This window comes from Pundamilia nyererei, unplaced genomic scaffold (genome assembly GCF_000239375.1).
Source record: "Pundamilia nyererei isolate P.nyererei 1_Seehausen unplaced genomic scaffold, PunNye1.0 scaffold00110, whole genome shotgun sequence".
NCBI lineage: Eukaryota > Metazoa > Chordata > Actinopteri > Cichliformes > Cichlidae > Pundamilia > Pundamilia nyererei.
In genome coordinates, this window is record NW_005187511.1 from 607977 (window position 1) to 630038 (window position 22062).

General features: G+C 39.9%; 1 protein-coding gene across 2 annotated transcripts in view; it reads right to left on the reverse strand.

The window, feature by feature from the left end:
- LOC102205921 (sodium-coupled neutral amino acid transporter 3-like) overlaps positions 1–22062 on the reverse strand; it is a 34649-nt gene that overhangs the window by 4894 nt on the left and 7693 nt on the right. The window contains exons 2-13 of one of the 2 annotated variants that reach the window (XM_005741373.1): positions 15009–15238; positions 13877–13909; positions 13607–13700; positions 13393–13508; positions 8389–8462; positions 8143–8235; positions 7913–7994; positions 4285–4367; positions 2724–2782; positions 2215–2361; positions 601–680; positions 103–203 (exon numbers count right to left, since the gene is read on the reverse strand). In XM_005741373.1, the coding sequence (XP_005741430.1) occupies positions 103–203; positions 601–680; positions 2215–2361; positions 2724–2782; positions 4285–4367; positions 7913–7994; positions 8143–8235; positions 8389–8462; positions 13393–13508; positions 13607–13700; positions 13877–13909; positions 15009–15145 (1099 nt within the window). In that variant the 5' untranslated portion in view covers positions 15146–15238. The remainder of the gene's footprint in view (positions 1–102; positions 204–600; positions 681–2214; positions 2362–2723; positions 2783–4284; positions 4368–7912; positions 7995–8142; positions 8236–8388; positions 8463–13392; positions 13509–13606; positions 13701–13876; positions 13910–15008; positions 15239–22062) is intronic. The other variant, XM_005741374.1, reaches the window with a different exon arrangement.

Here is a 22062-nt window from a genome sequence, read left to right on the forward strand (position 1 = left end):
TAGATAGATAGATAGATAGATAGATAGATAGATAGATAGATAGATAGATAGATAGATAGATAGATAGATAGATAGATAGATAGATAGAGGACCACGCCTCACCATAGAAAGTTAGGTATCCAAAAAGAGCAGCCAGGAAGTACATGATGTACATTATTGCAATGGAGATGTTGGCCACATGCTGCATCTTTTTCTTGGTGGCACTGAAACCAGAAAATATTGCCATGTGATGTCATAAACACGCACACACAAAAACAAACACAGACACACACAAAATATTACTGTATTATGCCCACAAAGAAAACATGTAGCCCAGCTACTATAAAATACCGTCTTCTGCTCCAGGGCTACTTCTCTTGCACGCATATGCAAAGATTCAAATTGAAAGCACCAGTGGGTCAAAGCGGGATGATGCATTTAAACTAACAGCATGCTACATCATTCAAGCAGTGCCAACATACTTCAAAATAAAGTGAAAGCAGTGCATGTGACTAGGTTATGATCAGCCAAGCACAAAGCAGACACAGTAGCTTTGCTCTTTATTATGCAATTTATTTCTTATCCAAGAACTTAGCAGGAGTTGCCATTATAAGAACATACTTGCGCAGCTCTGTGTAGATGGGGAGCACCTCAGGATGGCACACAAAGGCAAACGCCAGGATGGGGATGGTGTAGGCCGTCTGAAAATGAACCCCAACAGGTCACCATAGATACAGCAGCGCCATCCCAGACGTCTTACCACCAACCCCGCGCCTTTACTGCCCAATACTCCCCGAGACACATCACAGAGAGCTAATTGTTTCCCTGTGATTAACTTGGGCCTGGCTGTAGACCAGCTTTAGCCTATTTAAGAATGCCTTACTGGTAAGCTGCTAAGCAGCAGGAATTGGTCTTACTAGCCTGGGCAAAGAAAGTTTCATACTTTAATAAAATCCTGATAGGATTTCATGAAGATCACAAAAGAAATAGTCAGTATTTGCTAATGTTCTGGGGCTTGTTCTTGAGGTTGTTAATCCTAAAATGATGGAAATTCTCTGGTTTCTGTTCTTAAACTTTCAGCTCTGTGGTAACAGGTGCTGTGAACCTAGGTCTAGATGTAGACCTAGACCTACATTACTGAAGCAATTCTTAAATAAATTGTCCAAATAAAATTTTTAAAAAATGAAGCTATAGAAACTGAAAACACTGCTCAATGAAGAAACATTTGTCTTGTTGCAATTGTTGGGGAAAAAATGCCTGTTATTGGCATCTTGTTGGGATGAAGTAAATATTTGCGTGAGATAGACTGAAAATGTTCTGACTCAATTTTATAATGAAATGTGTTCACAAGTGATTCATTCTAAAGATTTTTAAAAGTTTGAACCTAAATGCCTTTTTGTTGGAGGTAACCAAAATGAGTCTTACTGACTGGTAACTAAACGCTCCATTACAGCTATATCGCTTAAGAGAAAATGAGCACTGAGTAAAATTATTTTCCCCCCCACTTCCTGTCTCTTAAGATGCTTCCACATATTTCTAGCTTCACTGAATAAAAATTGAGGCTCTGGTCTTTATTGACCAGTTGCCATGGTGAATCCTGGCATTTTTGTTGGCTCTTCTTTATTACCCGCAAACGTGCTCATAAATCAGTGTGAACATACTCAGAGTTAACTCTGATCCCTGTTCTGGAGTTTCTGATCGCAGAGTTTATAAACTCGGAGTTCAGGGTTACGCACACAGTTTGTTAAATCTGCTTCCTGGAACAGGCCGTGGAAAGAAAGTGAACTGATAAATTTATCTAGCTGTGGTTAAGGTTCTTTGAAGACCATCCTGCTGTGAACGTATCTAGTCTTTGTAAAGAAAAAAACAAAACAAACGTACTTAGTAAAATGTCAGGCCTTTCCCATTTCACTCATTACCTGTCTCTTTGGCCCAGAGAGGGCAAACCTGGTGATGTCACTATAGGAACCCAAATGCCAAAGCAATTTCTTCAGACAGCTCATGGGTCACTGTCCACCTTCAAGACTTTAATTAATCTGGGTTGTGTCTAGTGTTAAAAGCTTGATAAATGTCCTGATCTCTTGCTCAGTGCAATTGAGTGCTTCAAACCAAGATTTCCATGCTTAGACTGTGAAGAGGCACTGGCAACATGCTGAAGATGACTGTGAAATAAGTGGGTGGCTGTCAGTGGCCATGGCAGTGCATTTGCAGAGTGAGTGACATGCGTGAACCTACTTGAGAGTTGAGGTTGGCCATTTTGGGAATACAGGCAGGATCTTCCTCCCCACCAGGATCTGTGACATTCATCCAGCTGGTAGTGCTGGTAGCGTTAAATGAAAAGTCCGTAAATGGACAAGGGACGTTGAACTTCTTGTAGATGACCTGTTCGTAGCAGAGAAGAAAAGTGTCAGGCAGAAACGAAGGCTTTGGGACGCAGTTAATATATAAACAGGTAAAAAATATGTCACTGAGACCCCCAGAGAGAAAACCAGAGCGAGTGAGAGAGAGAGTAAAGAGTGGATTATAGCTCACGCAGCCAAAACTAGGTCAGAGAAACACAGAGAACGCAGCCTGGAACAGCCGCATGCAGACATTAGTCCACAGCAATGAGTAGGGACAGTAGGGAATACTAAATAGGTGGTGGGAGGCTCCCAGCGCATCTGACTATGCTGTCACCCAACAGACAATAATAAAGATGTGACGTGTCATTTACATGTGTGCGTTGCTAAAATCAGAGGACTTACAGCAATGAGAAAGAACACCATGCAGCTCAGTGAAAAGCCACTGGTGTATCCCAGATATCCTGTAACACAAATGATTCATTAGCCTTTCATGTCGTCATGAAATATAAGAAACATCTAAGGTATCACTAATAACTAATCACATGTGAGGTAAAGCAGCACAACACACAGCATAAACTGACTTAATATGCTCAGAGCTCATTAATGGAGTCAGACTGCTGCACCGACTGGCTCTGTTGTTCCAGTCGGTGACTCGACAGGACACGGACTTCTTACAAGAGGTCAGAAAATATGCACCCTCTTGTCATTTCCAACCTAGACATCCTTTTTCTTCCTTTCCTTTATTTTATTTTGTGCTGCTTTATCATGCACGACATCCGACTGTCTTTCTGAAATGCAATGTGTGCCACAAGAGTTGTAGTTTAGAAAATGAATGAACTCTTCTCTTTATTGTACCTGCAAACTTCTACAAAGAAGAGGAATACGGGATGTGACAAAGAAGGAGGTGTGTCATTGTTTGGAGTTCTCTTTCACGTTTTACTTTTTAAATGTTGAAGCTGTTTCGTAGCGTTTCTTTCAGATTTTGCTTCTTTTTTCCCCACTGAACCTGGATCCTATCTGCTATTTGCTAACCTGCTTCATTTAACCTATGGATGTAGCTTTAGTTATTTAACTTATCTTTACCTTCTCATATCAAAGATCTGTAGTTTTGGGACCTTGGTTCTAGTGTCTTACATTTGAGTTTTGTCCTCTTTGCTAAAAAAGGGAAAAAAACAAAAAAACATCTCACTTGGCCCTGAAATACCTTCTCGCTGCCAGTAAAACTATTAATAAAGCATGGGCATCATCCAGAGAGAGAATTCACTGTCCTAAAATCAAAACAAAAACATGTATGAAAGGGCCTTAAAATATTTGATAAAAAAAAAATACTATAAGATATGAGATCAGTTAATCAAACGAGTTAGAGGAAATTCTTATTTAGGCAATATGCTTGGTTCAGTGTTTAAGCATTGACAGTGGACATAAATCTACTCAAAGCATCGTTGATTGCTAAGTATTTTAAATCTTAGGAGCCAAATTTTTTGTAATATCTAAGGTTGGTTTGACTAAGACAGTTTAGACCAGAGTGTAGGTTTAGGCCAGACTAGACCATTTCACAAAAACATATACTGAATAATTTTAAGTCAAACAAACTTGGCTTAAATGAGCTAGTCTATGTTACCCCTGGGTTATAATAACACTAAAACGCAATGTTAGCATTCTATCAATCAGGGATTCTTCTTCATCACAGCTTTGCTGCCAGCAGCTTCTCTAAAGCAGCATAATTAAAGCCAGCTAGCACTAAGCTCTAGGCTTTAAGCTTTTCCTGGGGTCCTCCTTCTGTTTGAAACATTTTCTGAGGGAAAACAGCCGAGCTAACAGGATGCCGAGAGAAGAACTGCATTCATATTTCTAATATACTGCCTTGCTTGGCCTTGTATGAGCCACAGTTTAGCATGAGCAGCAAAAAATAAGCTCCTACTTAATCCAGTTCCAAAAAAAAGTCATGACATTTCACACTCACCTAGCTGTTTCATGAGAGCCAGTGGTAATATTATTGCAATAGATACGATGATCACAAGGTAGTTTCCATTCAGGTACCATTCACTGCAGAGAGGCAGAAACACAAGACAGAAACAGCTAAATGTCAAAACGATGCATAAGAAAAAAAATGTGTGAACACCTTACACAGTACGCTAAAAAAAGGATTATTCTTTATCGCCACAAATATGCCAAGCAGTTTAATTCACATCTGAAAAGAAAGGAGCATACACAAAATCCAGCTGGCTTGAAGTCAAACATTTAGAGGTGAAAATATAAGCCTCTTTGCTGTGGCTGTAACAAGGAAGCAGAGGTCACGTTCCTCAATATTTTTATGAGAGGGTTTTTAGGGGCTCTTGCATGACACGACATGACAGGACATAAAAAGTTTAACTTTAATGTCTCTAATTAAATGGATTTCCAGACCTGTCAGCTGTTATTATTCTGCAAATTAAGATAAGAGTCACATTTAACAAAGACTATACTCAGTAACATTAATCCCAAAGTTCTTTTGAATAACATGGACACTGACACAAACATGGATGTTGTCATAAAGGAGGTTCTTCTATATTAGTATATTATGAGTTTAGATAATATACTGTATACACTTTTTTTGTATTTAATCTGACTATCATTGAATATCATATCAGTGTTATATGGAACACAGGGAACGACTACATATTGTGCAAAGCAGGAAAAACAGAATCTTGGCTACAAAGAAGAGATTCATATGTGGAGTTGAGCAAAACATACAAAAAACAGACTCCTCTGACAAAACGGGCCACGCGTTACAGTCACATGAAGAGCAACGTCTAGGAAAAAACCTGTGAGTTATTTTTAGCAGGACACAGTATGAGGTGATTCATTTCCAGCCTTCTGTCAGGTGAGAGATGCAACATCTGTTGAAGGATACACACCCACGGTCACGTATCTTAGAAAAGAACAGGCTCATCTATCCCTCGTCTATCCTCATCTTACCCTGCCCTACAGCCATCTGGCCTATGGGACACAATCTCTCACTGAAACACACACATGCACACACAATTCCTTAAAAAAGACAGATGTAGAATCGCAATTTACCTCCATAAGAACATATAGATACAGCCCTCTGGACACTGAGGCACCAGCAACCTGATCATAAGCTGAGCGATCAAACATGTAATCAAACACGCTGACACAGTCTCCAGTGTTCATTAATTGTGTATGTGAGCTAGCAACATAAGACACCCAAACACAAAAGGACACGGACACGTTTACATATGCAGAGGGTGGTCAAAATATATGCAACCCCGTGCACACGAGACAAAGGAAATGATCTATGTTAAAGTTAATATTTTAAATGTTTGTTGAGGCTGTGTGCAGCACAAGCAGGATTTAACAAAACCATTTGACAGAGAACACCAAAATTTATATTTAAATTAAATTCACAGTTTAGTATATGGTTGTGTTTGTTAGGAGATGTGATGCTCCCCTATTATTTTCGCCGCCCCCTCTACAGTCCAGCAACATAAACGCGCACCCACTGACAGGATGAAATGCCACTGGGACAATCTAGCCTGTCATTTCAAATAAACAGTGATTGTTGACTGTGACCCACAGCACCGAGACTGCTACACAGAGAAAACAGAGCTGAGACCAGAAAACAACGTGGACGCTGCGTCACAGTACATTACTTCTACTGGGACTGCATATAGTGTGACACATCAATCTAAACTTTTACGAGCAAATGTAGCAGTGAGCCTTCTTTCCCCACTCTAAAGATAAAAGCCAACAATGTGCATGCACTATTTTTGTGGCAAGCTTTATAATTTGGAGGAAACAGTCCCTCCACTTTAAAGTTTTCCATAAGCCTCTTTGTCTGAAGGCTGAGTAACTTGCAACTGTAACCTGTACACTCTCATTTCTCCCCCCTTCTTCAACCCCTTCTCTCAAAAACAAAAAGGTAGGTGAGGAGAAGCTCTAATTGGGGTAAAGGCTGACAGGGCAGGATCACACTTGAAATCCCATCTAAGAAAGGGAGTGTTGTTTGTCCCTGAGACCACCTGCACTAACCAGTGATATCCCATGGTTTACATTTTCAGCTGTGGAGTCTAGCGGTGTTTTGATGTCAGTGCTCTCGTTGGTCGCGGTGCTCTCCTCCTCCGTGGTGACCCTGACAGCTGTTCTCACGCCAGCTGCTCAGCGCATCCAGAGCAGCACCAGGCCCAACAACTGCCGCAGCTTGGCAGGACTCCTCTGTAGATGCTGAAATCTTTGCTGACGCAGAATGACTGCATGAGGTCCCATTGAGAAGAGTACACTACGTTTTGTAGTGTGAGGAGGTTTGTGGATGTCAGCAAATGTCATACTGACCCAGATTTAAGTGCATTATCATACTTTTGCAAAACATTGAAATGTAGCATTTATAATTTGAGCAACAAGACCAAAATATAGTTTTTACATTTTACAAGAACAGATTTTTGACATACAGTACTGTGGAAAAGTGCTGAGCAACCCCTAACTTTCTTATATTTTGCTGGGAAAATTCAGGAACAGTTCTTCATTCTTCTTGGAGGACATTCAAAGCTCTTCTTTGGATGTTAGTTGCATTTTGTTTGATTCTCTATCAAGATGATCTCACACTGCTTCAATAATGTCAAGGTGTAGGGGAGGCCTATCAGTGATGGATTGTGTTCCACTGTGTGTTTTTACACCCGCATATGCTTTTATTGCAGTGGCAGTGTGTTTGGGATCAGCCAATCAGCCGCTTTCCAGATGGTATTGCATGGTGGATCAAAATCTGACTGCACTTTTCCACATTCCATCAATTTCATGAAATCCTCAATACAACTGGCTGAAATGCAGCCCCAAACCACGACACAGCCGCCACCATGTTTTACAGATGGCTGAAGACAGTCACTGTTACTCTACTCTCCTTCCCCTCTACATACTGACAATAAATTCAACAAAAATGTCAAAATGTCAGATACTCTCCATCTGCTGTTTGCTAATAGTTTATAATCAGCCACTTCTTTTGTCCTGCACTTGACAATTTTCCTTAATTTTTTTAAGGACACGCTGCACATCATGTCGAGATGTAGCTCTCTGTGAATCATCTTGTTGATGCAAAAATACTATTTTATGCCTTCCTTTGTTATCTCTCGTATTGTTGTAGATTTGGATAAAGAAATGGGTGGAAATGACGTGTTTTTGTAAAAGCATGCTAGTAAAAAGGGCCAAAAGATACAATTTAAAATAGTTTCTTTGCAAAGTTTTCTGTTATGTGTAGATGCATAACTCAGTGAGGGCCTTTTTCACTGTTGAATGAGTCAAAGAACAGTGTTAGATGGTTTAATATGAGCACCAAAAAAAGCAACATTCATCTGGAGATGGTCAATGAGCAAAAATGCAGCCAGTGTCTAAAGAAAAATATTGAATGACCTTCAGAAAGCCTGTAGAACTATCGCTCAAGAACACCTTAAAAACTGCAATGAAAACTTTTGAAGAGTACTATATAGAGTAGTATTTGCATTCTGCGCCTTCTGTTCTCCCTGGATCTGATATCAAACGTTGCAAAAGTGTGCAAACAAATATTTGTAGTATTTTATATTTTGTGTGCATTAGCAACTCACCCTGCAGGTTTGTCCACTTTTAGAAAAGCCTGGATGACCAAAGGCATCTCATATTTGACTATGTAAAGGTAACTGGACATGGCTGTGGACAAGACATATAAGCACATATGTTAGTACAAACATATTGCAGCAGATAATAATATCAATAATAATATAAATATCCCTGAAAATAAAATAATAGAAAAGACAGTGTGGCAGTGTGGGGAAGATGACAGTGTGTGTGACCTCACCCCCAATGTTCTGCAGCGTGATGGCGATACCTGCCGCCATCTTCCCCGGGGTGCCAAACGCCCTGTATCCAAGCTGCTCATATGCACGTATGCCTGAGGGATAAAGGCCGCGAGATAAAAGAACATTATTTATGGATTAAATCCAGGTCATAGAGTAGAGAGGATTCACACACTGTAATCATTCAATACTGCAATCAATTTATGTAAGCTAATGAGAAAATCCACATTGTTTAGCTCCACACGTACCTACAATGCCAGACGACTTCAGCAGTAAATGGATGGAATATGATGAAAGCACTGCTACCACTGTTAGCAGTAACCTGAAACAAAAGGACAACATCAGATGAACATTACTGCCACTTCTCCCACCAACTTTCACGACTAATCAACAACCCTAAAAAAAATGTGGTTTTATATGTAACACTTTTACACCGCACATTATGCCAGAGGTTATTTATACAGCTGCACAATAAGCTTTCATTATCTATAGTTGCGTAGGAAAACTGGTGTCCCCGTGGCTTCGATTTATACCAGATTGTTACTCCAGCTGAACCAAGGAGGTTACCCTGTGTGCCCCTCTGGCCTCATAACTAACGGCTCACACACCAGATGGGCTGTTTAAAAAAACATTTTCAGTCCTAAGATTGACAGACAATAAGAACGAGCAAAATCCTTTGTAAACAGTAATCACCCTTCTCTTTATTCCACAGTGGGAAATAACCTACTTCAGCCACAACATGTCATTCTCTCCATTTTCAAGAACTGAGTTATTTCCTTAGAGGATCTTTTGTTTTGCAATTTTTCTTCTTCTCTTTTCTCTTTTCTATTCGATAATTCGATTCATATAATTGGACACAGGAACAGGCTAATTGTATTCTCCTTCAAAAACAGATTTCACTGTTGTGCTCATTAAAAAATATATTTTATTTTGAGTTTCTGTTTTTTTCAAGCCGCCATTGTTCAAACAGAGACCGCTCCAGATGCCTGACCATCTGCAGTGGTCTCTGTTTAGAAATCAGAGCTGATATTAGCAAAGATTTGAAAAATAAATGTTCTTAGTGTATAAATATACATGCACAGAGTAACCACAAAGACATGGTCTACTTGTGTTGTATTTATAGATGGATATGTGTATTTATATAGATGACTTGTCAGTACTTTAATGTAATATTCTAACATTTTACTGGGATTTTTTAAAAAGAGAAGTTTAGAGAAATATCACAATTCTAAGAATTTCGTTTACGTTTCACACGTGATATACTGACTTTCCCAGACCCCGTCCACTTCATTTCAACTATTTTTCTCCTTTCTCTTTTGCTGTTACTGTTGGCAACATTATTAATGTTCTTTCTCACACGCCCTCCTCTCTCCATTTCCCTCGCTTTAGAAAGGCCAGGCAGCCGGTCTTTCACCTCTCCTTCAACTCTTGGCCACTTTACAGTTTTTTTTTGTTTGTTTGGGGGTTTTTTTCCAACTATGTGAAAGAATGCTGGGCTGACTTGAGGGCAAGGATTTAGTCAGTCAAGTGGCAGTGGGAGGACAGATCTGCTGACAGTCAGACAGACTGACACACTTGGGTCACTGTAGTTCTGTTCTCAGCTTTCCACCCCACTGCATTCCTGCCCAGACCAGTGACACTGACCCACTTAAGCACCCACAAGCAAAAATCGGGGTGGTATAAAACATCTGGAGATATAACTGAACCTTAAATCACCTTACATCTGGTCAGCATTCACCATAAATATTTACAGATAGTAGACAAATACAAGGTATACACTCACTGGACACTTCATTAGGTACACCTATTCAACTGCACTCTAACACAAATTTTTAATCTCACAATCACACTGTAGCAACTTAATGCATTTAGGCATACAGAAAATGGTAAAGACGACCCGCTGAAGTTTAAATCGAGTGTGGAACGTGACTTTGAACTGTATTTCATGAAGTATTCAGTGAGCGTAAACATCTAAACATCATGCATGCATATTATTCAGCCATCCCTACAGTTTGCCAACTAAAATACATGTAACTATTGAGTTACACACAGTCAATAACGACTTACAGTATGTGGGTTGTTGCCCTGCAGGCCTACATATTAACATATGCAATTTAGCTTATAGTACCGGTAGTTCATTCATTTATATTATTATGCTGTTGTCTTTTTTCCACTTATTTGAGCAAACACTAGTATTGTGTTCTGAATCACACAGTTCACTGTATGATAGTGTGACAAAAAAAAAAAACGGGTTTAGCGGTTCGCTGACTCCACCGTCCTGCATGTCAAAGAGTCCTTGGGTGAAAGCTGTAGGATAAGGAAAACAGCACTTGTGTACATGAAGCTCATAGTGATAAAGTGTTTTGAGTGCTCAAATTGAGTAACAAAAGCACTATATAAGTACCAGTGCATTTAATAAAAGATTATATGGGACTTCTGAAGCAATCGACAGCCTGAAGCCCTATCTAGAGCACAGAAACATTTCCAGCATTTCTTGCCAAATGGTGTCTCTGATCCTGACTTTGTTTCTCAGTTGCTGCTCTATTGTTTGGTACAAGATCATACAGATATGGACAAAAAGACAAAAAGGAAGAGGCTTTCATCTATAACAGGATGGATAAATGGACACTACTTGTTTCATTTGGTCACGTACTATAAACTCGCACATGCTTATTTGCTATGAGTTAGTTTCAGCTGTTGGTTACTGTCAAGCAAAATTCTATTGCATTCACACAACAAAGTTCAAAATAAGGAGCTTTCTATACGCACACATAATTGCCTTGGAAATAACATCACAAATACAAAAGGTTTGGATGCTGTAAAAATGCACCTATCCACTTGAAAACAGTTCAAAGGCAACATATTAATGGTATGTCGACTATTTTTAAAAGAGATTTCTTCCTTAAAACACATGCTCGTTGGTTATGGACTACTTTGTCCTATTCTTCATTTTCTATTGTAGCAACAGTTTTTTATAGGGTTACTGATTTGGATTGCAAGCTTTCAGCACAGATGCATGGTGTTGCTATATGTGCAGTATAACTACATTTTGTGTGCAGTGCAGCTTGGCAATGTCTTGCTGAAATAAGCGAGGCCTCAGATTTCAATTTTTAAATGAAACATTGTTAAATGATCACTGGTTGGCTGTACGGCACAAACTAATGAAACAGTTTGGATCAAGACAGATTTACATTTAGAAACAAGGATGTAGTATCCTTGAATGGCATTTAAAGATCGATCATCAAGCTACAAGCACACCAAAGACACAGCACTACTATACATTTTATTACTTGACGTTTCACTTTAACTGAAGGACAGTTCAATAAACTGTGGCTGTCAGAAATCTCTAAGAAATTGAGTGCTATGCGTCTTAGAACAGTGCCCTTTAATCATTCAAAGAAAGATGTGTAGGTTCAGCACCAGCCACCTTACAGTCTCTCACCATCAATGAGGGATGACAAGAAGACAAGAAGATGAGTGAAAGTGCTGATTCCACCCATGGGATTATCCTCTAGAAACATAAACCTCATTATTTTTCAGAACTGTGCAATAAAACAGATTAATCTTCAAACTATAAGCTTTATGAACATGCACATTAAGACCCCACAAATCACGCAAAGCTTTGACAGCTCATCAGTCCAGTATAGAATCAACACGTTAGCTTTAATATTGTTGTTTTAGAAAAGAAATAGGAGCTATATTGCACCCCAGATTATTACTATGTCTTACTATAAATCACGTCATTATGAAACTGATGCTAAGATAGGATACATGGATACATTAGACCTGTCTATAATGGAATGGGATTCAGATAGGGCGGTGTCATGTCTTTTTTTTTTATAATTGTTCACCTTCATCCAACTCACGTTAGTTCTGCTTCCGCTCTTTGTCCTATGTCCCGACAGTCTACGGCCACACCCGTGTATCACACCCTCAGTATATATACTCCCCTGCGTCCCCCCGTTCCTTTGAGAGACGGTCTTGTGGTTTCCCTTCAACATTTTCTACTCTGTTCTCCTTGAGTTCTTTTGTTTGGAGTTGAGATTTTGCTCGAGTATTTTTGCTAGCGTCTTTGTGTTTCCAGTGAGCTTTATAGATGAATGATGCTTTTGTTGTTTTTGGATTTTTGCCTTGGTGCGTTTGTTTGCTTGTCTGAACCTGTATGACCCTCTCTTTGCATTAAAGATTGGGACTTTGGGCTTTAACATGTGATTGTTGCAGCTACCATGACAGAAAGATATAAAAATATGCTGGGTGATGCCAGGAGATGACACAACAACAAAATCTAAAGCAATTTAGTATTTAGTTTGCAAGATTTTAAGGATCATTCTGATCGTCTGTGAAGGTTCTCAGTCATCCAGGTCATCGTGGTCTAAGGAGCTTGGAAAGAAAAGCGTCTGGACTCTGAGACGTTTCACCTCTCATCCGAGAAGCTTCTTCAGTTCTAGGATCAAATGGTGGAGAGTGCCAGATTTAAGCCCTATGGGAGTGTCCCCCCAGGAGGGACAATGGACCCCCTAATGATCCTCTACCTAATCACACAAGACAAAGTATGAAGACAGGTGTAAGTCACAATCAGCCAAAGTTTTGGGTGAGCCCATTGTGAAACCTAACCCCACCCTATCATGTGATTTCCTGAGGTCAGATGGCCCATGATCATTCTGATCACCTTCTGTCTTTTCAACAAATACCATAACCAACAATAAATAAATAAATGGCCCAATCAAGCATAGAGAGCATGGGAACTCTGTCAATGAAAGGTCAAAAGACCTCCAGTGCATGTAATTGGACAGAAAATAACAACTGCAGTGGACTGTGACGTCATTAATCTGACAGACTGCACTGCTATTTTAAATGTTAAGCTGTTCTCACACACAGCACCCACATGCACTGTCTGAAGGTAGAATAACAACCGCACAGAAAAAAAAGTGGTAATTCTTTGCATCTGTTACTGCAAATGTACTTGTTTATAGCACATGTAAATGAGTTCCAGTACGATCTGTCTGAGTCATTATTTATCAAACAAATGTGCCCGGTGTTGTCGGTTTCTGTGTCATAATGAAGTTCTGCTGCTGGGTTAATACAAAACAATTATATTTTTAAATTAGGTGCTATTTATGAGTGACGCCGATCTCGACCTGGAATGACCTTAGAGGGAGGGAATGAATCAGGCGTGTCAGTGATGTAGTGCGGTTAACGTGCAATCAAGGAAGAAACATGTTCCTCACATCGGACGTTTATGAGCAACTTACAAAAACAGGACGACGCCCGCGTTGGCCATGGCATACGCAAGTCCTAGGATTCCACTACCCATGATTGCATTGCCCAAGTTGAAGACAGACATCCCGAATGAGGTTTTTCCTTCAAACTGCAACCGACAAGAGACAGAGGGCCAGAGTAAGCGTGTTATAACTTCAAGCACTTGCAGGCTTTGCCTATAATTCTAATAAAGCCGTTTGAACTTACATCTGTAAAGCGTGTAGTCTTCTTCTCCTCCACGCCTGATAAGAACTCCTGGCTCTCTGGTAGATTGGTGTCTGCATTTTCAGTCCTGTTAGGACTAACAATCACAAAAACTGTCAGAGGAGGACAAAGGAGCCGCACTAAGAGCAAAAACACTCAAATTAACAGCCTTACTGTGTTTCTGCCTTAATTTTCACAAAGAGAAAACAGGTGAGACAGATGCCACACACTTACTGTGAAACAGTTTTTGCTCCTTTATTGCATCATACGTACCTAGCATTCTGGGCACTATTGGCTACAGTTTCCCTACAAGCAGCGTAGGGAGCGGTCATCCATCACCCAACGAGAGCACAAAGTGGAAAAACAACACCCAGAGTCATAATTTAATAAGAGCAATAACACTACAGTGAAAGGATTGTCTATAAATGATCGCCTGTGTCCTGGAGAGAGACGCTTTAATTATCCCATCTATTACATGGGCACAGGATACAACAAGTATTGCTAGACAGCCAGTGACATGATAATTAGGCACTCAGCTCACTCCATTATCCAGCACAAATTCCGGTACAGTAACTGAGAAGGCGATATGAGAATATTTTACTTAAAGGCACTTCAAAAGACATGTAATATGCATGCATTATTTGCTGTTACATGGGTTGTGCCTTCAGTTATGAGAGTCACTCTAATGACTAGGCCACAGCTAAGCCACAGGCAGCAGGTTAGAATAATCGGTCTAACTGGAAAGAACAAACTTATCTACTGCACTGTATCTGTCTTCAATGTGTTGTGAGTATAGTGATTGAAATACAAAATTCCACCCATATACAGTATTTTGTCTTTGGACTGCCACAGGTAAAGACCTCAAGTCAGAGCAGCCACTGAAGAAATCAACTTACTTCATTTAAGGTAAAGAATCCAGTTTGGCATTTTCCTTGACCTCTGGCATTATCTTGCTATGAGAATTTGTTCTGTTTTATTAGAGGCACTTTTGAGACCCAAGACTGAATAATTTTTTTTAAAACCTTTAAAATGTTTTAGTGATTTATTGAAACAACACCAACCTTTGACTACTAAAAAGTAAGTAATAGATCATATTTATGGACCTGTATTTTCCAAAGGCAACATGAGCAAAATAAAAGAAATCCAAATTTACTCCAAACATTGTTTTACCTTTTGTTTTTAAATGACTACTTCAGTGATAGTAGCTTCCAGATTACCTCAAACACTGATATTATTTAGGATTTGCTTGTTAAATGTAAAAACACATGACATTTTACCTTTGCAAAAAAAAAGAAAAGTGCATATCAACAACATAATTAAGTGGAAAAAACTGGTTAAGCATTGTTGTATGTCGTTGTGCATTACTGACACAAGTATACACTGTAATAATCTATAGTATACTCACTTTTCACCGTCCTCTGCAAGTGGTGTTTTGGCTGATGCTGAGATTTCCTCCCCAGGCTCATGGCCTTTCCCATTAGGAATGGCACTCGCCTCAGCTGGAGTGTTCTCCACAGTCTCTGCTGGTTTATCCTCACTCATATCTGCTACAGTAGCTAATAATTTGTCCCTTGAAATTATGTGACCTTTTTTACTTCTTGCGAGAAAGTGAAGCTCTTATTTTCCTCGGTGGATCTGTAAGAGAAAAAAATAGGAGTTTAAGATGACCATTTTGCATTGAAACATCATCCATATTATGGCAGTTCTCTGGCATGTAATAACAACAAGACAATGAAAAGAATCACAGAATCACTGAGGTCATTCAAAGGTGTCTGTATCTTCAAACACCACACTCATGATTTTATCCACTGCTAAGAAGAGGATGGCAAAGACAACTCAGACGATTCAGAAAAATAATGCGAAAAATTTCAGTGAATTCAATTAAAATTTTCTTTTTTTTAAATGAACTTTTTATTAAACCACACACTGGAAATGGAAGCAAATCAAGATCAACGTGACTGTAAAACTAGCCAACATTTCCTCCTGTAATCAAAAGCAAAAATAAGCTCCCACTAAAATAGATGTTTTGGCAAGTGCCATGAATAATTAACACATCAGCTGACAGGTCTACACTGAGCATACACATCTTTGAGTTAGCTGTGACACACTGGGCTTTGCATCAGGACTCTATTTCCTGGGTATCCTGTAGTGTTTTGTTGTCTTAGCTGACCAGCTGACATGAGAGGCCCAGAAAAGCCCCAGTGACATGTATCTCCTGGTCGCTGTTGTCTAAAGCCCCCTATCTGGCTTGCCCTGAATGTTCTCCTTTGGTCTGCTGCATAAACAGCGGTGGAAGCTATGACACTGGGGGGCCACAAAGGAGGAACACACAAATGTTTAAATCCCCAGCACTGGGATAAAAAGAGCAGAACCAGCCAAGACCAGCTACAAACCAGTTCTACCCGTCTTTGTGCCTTCATTTTTCTGCTTGTCACTTTTCTCTTGGTTTCCCCTTTTATTGAAGAGGGTTCAGCATTGCCACAATGCTCAGGGTTTTCTGTACTACCATTCCTGGCAACCACTCAGCTCTCCTTCTTCTCTCAGGCTTCTTCCGTTTCACAGCCCGCTCTTTTAAATGTACCAGCTCTTTTTTTCACAAATGTTTCACCGCATCAAATACAGTGTGCGTTGAATAAACTCCTCACCTAGCAGTCCTCTGAACCTGTCCTACCAACCACATTGCTGTGAGCTCCACTGCACAGCCAGGCCTCTTGGTATCTCTGGCTAAAGCCAGGCAACGTGGTTGGGCAGCAAAGCACAGTGCACAATGGCACATGTTGTGTGGTTTCCTGGGAACGGCTTGGAGAACAGTGGCACTATTGTGCCAGGCATCATTATACTCCCGGGGCCCCTTTGGCTGTAGTTCGCCAGGCCACTCGAGAGGCTGAAAAGGTATTTTACTGGCCTCTAATTGAAAAGATGCCACCTTGAATTCAGTAAATGCCAATATCCTGTATCCATGCACAGTTGTAGCAGAGATGCTGACGGCAGCAATGGCAGAGGCAGGGCCACTCTCATGGGACAAATCACCGCACAGAACCACATTGCCACTCAAACAGTCTACAAATCACGAAACAGTTCAGGGAAGCCATTCAAAGACAATATGCGATGGGCTGTCCAGCTACAAGGGTTTCTCCTAAATGACCTTGTGCAGCAGAGCTTGAAACAGCAGACCTGATTGGCGTGAGTTGTATCTTCGGCAATCATTATGTTCAGCAAAGGAAACACAAGACATTCTTGAAGGCAATTGAGTGAGAAGCCATAAACTGTCATGGACAGCATACGATGTATACTGTGTATCCCTTACATGGTCATTAGTGAGCATGGATGTTGATAGGATTTGAAAATAGGATGTGAAAAAGCCTACCTAGCCTTTCAGTAGCAAGCGACTGCTTTATTATCTCTGAGTCTGAACATAGTACAGACATCAAGCAATAAAAGAAAAATCCTTGCACATGACTCAGGTGGCCTATATCATTTTTTTCCATTACTAACATGCATGTATGCATGTATTGTTCTTAGTTTTATGACCACACAAGCGCAAATGACTACAGACAAGAAACGATGGAGTTGCAGCCCAACAGCTTGAAACCCAGTAGCCACAGAACCATTGTGATATTAAACAGTGGCAGGCTTGTGTCTACAAACTGGGATTTTCTGTAGTCTCTAGACACTATGTCATGCTAGCATGTAATATCTGTTTAGGCTGATTTCAGATCCAAGGGTTTGAAGAATTTTCAAGGTTGTTTATTTGGGGTTAAATGCCAAAGGTGGCAGCTAAAATACTACAGTACTAAAGTACTACAATACTTAAGTAGAATTTTTGGATATCTGTCCATTACTTGAATATTTATTTTTGTTGCATGCTTAAATTTTACTCCCTACATTTTCACACAATTATCTGTACTTTGCACTACTTACATCTTTGTAACAGGCTCATTACTTTAGGTTTAACACGCTTGAGCCTTATTGATTACTTTGTGCTACTGCCCAAGTTTCCACCTAAATTGGGGAAATAATACTATTAGTATGTCCATGATCGATGCTTATCACATATGACTGATGTAAACGATGTGGAAACAAAAGTTGCAAAACAACCGCACCATTTGCACCATATTATACTAGACTACAAGGAGTCACATCTTTTAAATGCCAGGTAACTTCAAATGCAACATTTCAAACAACTCAACAAACATCAGAAAACACTCAACATGTTTCTGTGCAGTTTGTCACACAAGGTGTCTGCTGCTGTTATTTTAGGCCACCTGTGGGCTGTGTGATGGTTTTATAGCTGACCTTGTGTTGTTCTTTCCATGCTGGCTGTGTTTACTTTTAGGCAACTGAGGGTGGAGCTGAACTGGTTAGAGATCAAACAAACCTAAGCAGGCTGGGCTCAGGAGGCTTTAAAGCATTTAAAGCTGTTTTCCATTCACAAACTCAGGTGATTTAAATGTACTGACTAATATATATGGCTGATACACGGCTTATCTGATTTACTTAATAAAAATCCTCAGCATCACTCAAAGACTGTCTGTGGTCTCCTTTGTTTGTCACACCCAGAACTGGGTTCTGGGTTCAAATCCTATACCACCATAGAAAACCAGGGATATCTTTACAAAACTTTAAATTAAGCAAAAAATTGTAGACAGAAAATTTTTTTATTTAACTAAACAACAGAAGGCCCATGTAGGAAGACTAGAAATTCCACATTGCTTTCTAATCCTATGCAAGACTTAATGCCACATTGTGATGCTCTTGGTGGGAGTAAATGAGTCTTTCCACAGCAACTGCAGAGGCTATGTTGATTCAAGCCCTCATCTAAAGCATCACCTCCGTTTGCCAACACACAGTGAGTGTGTCTGCCTCCATTCGCTGGCTCTGACGTAAGCAATTTTGCAGCGAGACGTCATCCCAGGAGGAGGGAAGCAGAGCCAGACAGTTTTTGTTGATTGTTATTCCCGAGTGATACCTGAATCAAATAACACTGATTCACCCTAAAGTATCGCTGTGCTTGTGTGAATTTGTGTTTGCAGTCAATTTAGTGTATACTGTAATTAAATGTGTGGCTCTCTATGCGTCTTGGTGGGTGGTGGGGGTGTTTATGTAATGAGTAATCTCAAACTGTAATACTGCTGCTGCTGCCACTGCTTGATGACATTCTAACAGGCCCGGGGGCCATATGAGCCTTCTTAATTGAGTCCCCAGTGTAATTTTCGAGGCTCTTAATCTGTTGAAATGTGTCTGACATTCAATGACTGTTTTTTACACCCAGGTCCAGTAAAGCAGACCTAAGATGTTTTAAATACTATAAGAAAGCAGGATGTGAATTATCATATCTATTTTGCTCATATAAAAGCTGACAAAGCGACTGTGCTGTGCAAGTCTGACTCAATCATCATTTCTTTGTATTTTGTTGGGAAAATGGGAAATAGTTACAGAGATTTGTTAAAAGATCTACAAGCACATATGGGGTTTGAGGCAAAACAGAGTTTGTAAAATTCTAACAAACTGTAAAGACAATATTTGGTAAGACCATCTTTGTTTTTCAACACATTCTGAACTCTCTTAGGAAAGCTTTCGTGGAATTACTTTCTTCAGAAACAGCTCCCCATGCTCCCTGAAGGACATTCAAAGCTTTCCTTTGGATGTTGGCAGCGTTTTGTTCTTTTCTCTGTCAATATGATCCCACTCTGCTTCAATAATGTTGAGGTCTGTGTTCTGGGGAGCCCAGTCTACGACTGATAGTGCTCCACTGTGTGTTTCTCTATGGTATGCTCATCCTGCATGCTGAAAATTGCCAATCAGACACTTTCCAGATGATGTTGTATGGTGGATCAAAATCTGATGATAATTTTCTGAGTTTTATTCCTTGACACAATCTCAAACACCACTGGCTGAAATGCATCCCCAAACTATGACAAATTTTCCTATTTGCTGACTTTAATGTATCACTAAAAATGTTTTTTAAAAAAAAGGAAAATTAAAGTGTGCTTGATTACTCATTAAATGCTCTTGACTATTTTGTAATATTTTGTGTCCTGGAAAAATGACAGGCAGCAAATATCTCATCCTGTTCTGTCCATGAATGTAAAAGGATTTCCTGGAGCTTAAGAGATTACACATGCCCATAACTTAACTGATGAGCTGCTAATAAGTCTATCAGCTAACAGTTTACTTTAAAACAATGAGTTCAGACTTGGCACCTCTGAAAGTCAGGATGATAAAAATGATCAGATTAGGGTCCATCTCTTTAAAGCAGGAAATGAGGATCAAACGGCTCAGGCCACTCCTGTATAAAAATAGCTGCTGACGAGGGAATAGCCTGACTGTAACCTCACATCATGTCACACATAAAGCTGTGTTTAAGTCCTCTGAATGTGCCACTGCACACAGCAGCTGCCTCAAATCAGCAGAAAATGCTTAACTAAAGCATCCAACAACCATCTGTTGGTGTTCTGGTGTTCACATAAAGGTAAAATTTACACAGATACACAACCACAAAGCATATGGAGCTTAATAATGGAAAAATCTCATGCTGTTATTGAATGAAGGAAACCCTCCAAACAGCTACAGAGAGAAAATAAAGCTATTTATGATAGAAAAGCATAAGAGGCCAGTGTAGAATTTACCTTGCACTAAACATGGCTTTTTAAAGTCCAATATCGATGGTCATACGAAATCCTCGGTAGTTCAAATATGAAAGCTACTCAGTCCTATTTACTAGTATTTCATTATTAATATCTAATGAGTTTTAAAAGACATCTATTTTCTTCCACTTATCCAGTTCCATCCATCCCAGCTGCCAAAGGCTGATCCCCAATCTGTCGCAGACCTAATGCAGAAACAACCACTTGCACCCACAGGCAATTTAGGATTACCCATCAACCTAACATCATGTCTTTGGACAGAGAGAACATACAAAGCCCCCAGGCTGGAATTAAGCCCACTCCCTTCTTGCTGTGAGGCAAGAGTGGAAACCACTGCACTGGCCAGATACAAACAGAGAAAACATTTTCTGCTCTCCAAAGGTAGAGCACTAGCTCCCCTTTTCAGATGCTTTTCGCTTGTGTGGCAATGTCTGATTAACCTTAAAAGATCCCATAATAAAGCATTATGGACTATTTGTTGTACATTTTGATGCCCTAACTGATAAAAATTAAAATAAAGTAAAAACCTTTTTGTCAGTTTGACTGCTTCTGTAGTTTCTGCACTCTGCCTTTGTATGGCAGCAGAGTTTCTATAGTACTTCACTGTAAGCAGAGTAAGCATTGTCTTCGGCACATCGCAGATGAGTTGGCTTGCGTTTCTATGACTGGAGTAGTTTTGCTGCTATTCAATTAACGCTCAAAAAGAATTAAATATTCCCAACACAACATGCACAAGGGTTGAAAATCTTGTGTTAACTGTCTTCAGGCCTCTCATTACCACTGCCCCCATGAATACTGGCATCCTCTGCTTCTGTTTCCTTACAGGTTGTTTTCCTGACCTCTCTCTCTCTCTCTGCAGCAGGCCATGAAGCACTACTGTGATTAGCCAGCAGGGCGAATAGGAGATTAACTTCTGACTGACAGATTTGTACGTGAGCTTCTGAGATGCTCCTCATATCCAGAGTTCCTATAAGCTGCTGTGAGACACACACGTCAGAGACTATAATACCACACCGGATGTGGTCCTAGATTAGCAGTGCACTTTAATATACACTGAGGTAGAAGGCATTATATCACAGCAAATGTTTCAGAGGGAATCTCTAATCATGATCATTGTGACTGTTTAAAGCAAAAATTTCTCCTTCAAACCACATTTGAAACAGAAGAGTGGACGATGAGTAGGAATGCACTAATTTAATAACACTCACTATTTTAACCAACTGTTACCGATGTTTGGCCGACATATGATGATGTGTGCTAATAAAGTCTGAAAGATGAACTTCTGTCAGTAAAATACTCTGCTTCACATCAAAACATTCCTCAGTAGTAGTAGTAGCATTAGTACGGAGAATCATGTACAATTTGTGAAAAATCTTAGGAAACATCAGTACAGATTTCTTGAATTTAATAATAACTATCCTGAGTATGTATTAGGCTATCTAAGCATGGTGACAGTTGCTCAGAGGTTGTCAGGTTTTATCTTAGTAAAGCTGGCTCTATTGCTCCATACGAGCTAGAATAACACTGGCTTTGGTCAGCAACTTTTAAAATCTTGGACCCACGCCTTGGCTTGATGTATGGGTCTCCCCTGTATTAAAGAAATAGACACTGATCAAGGTTGAGAGTGCCTGACTGAATGAACTGATAAACTACCACATTTTGAGACCTGAAATCAATCTGTATCATTTTACTTCGTCTGCTAAAAACTATTAGTCAGGCAAAGGAAAAGCACTAGCTACACCCTCCCACATAGCAAAATTGGTATGGCCCAGATCTGGTCCACACAATGTGCTTACACATGTTCCACATACC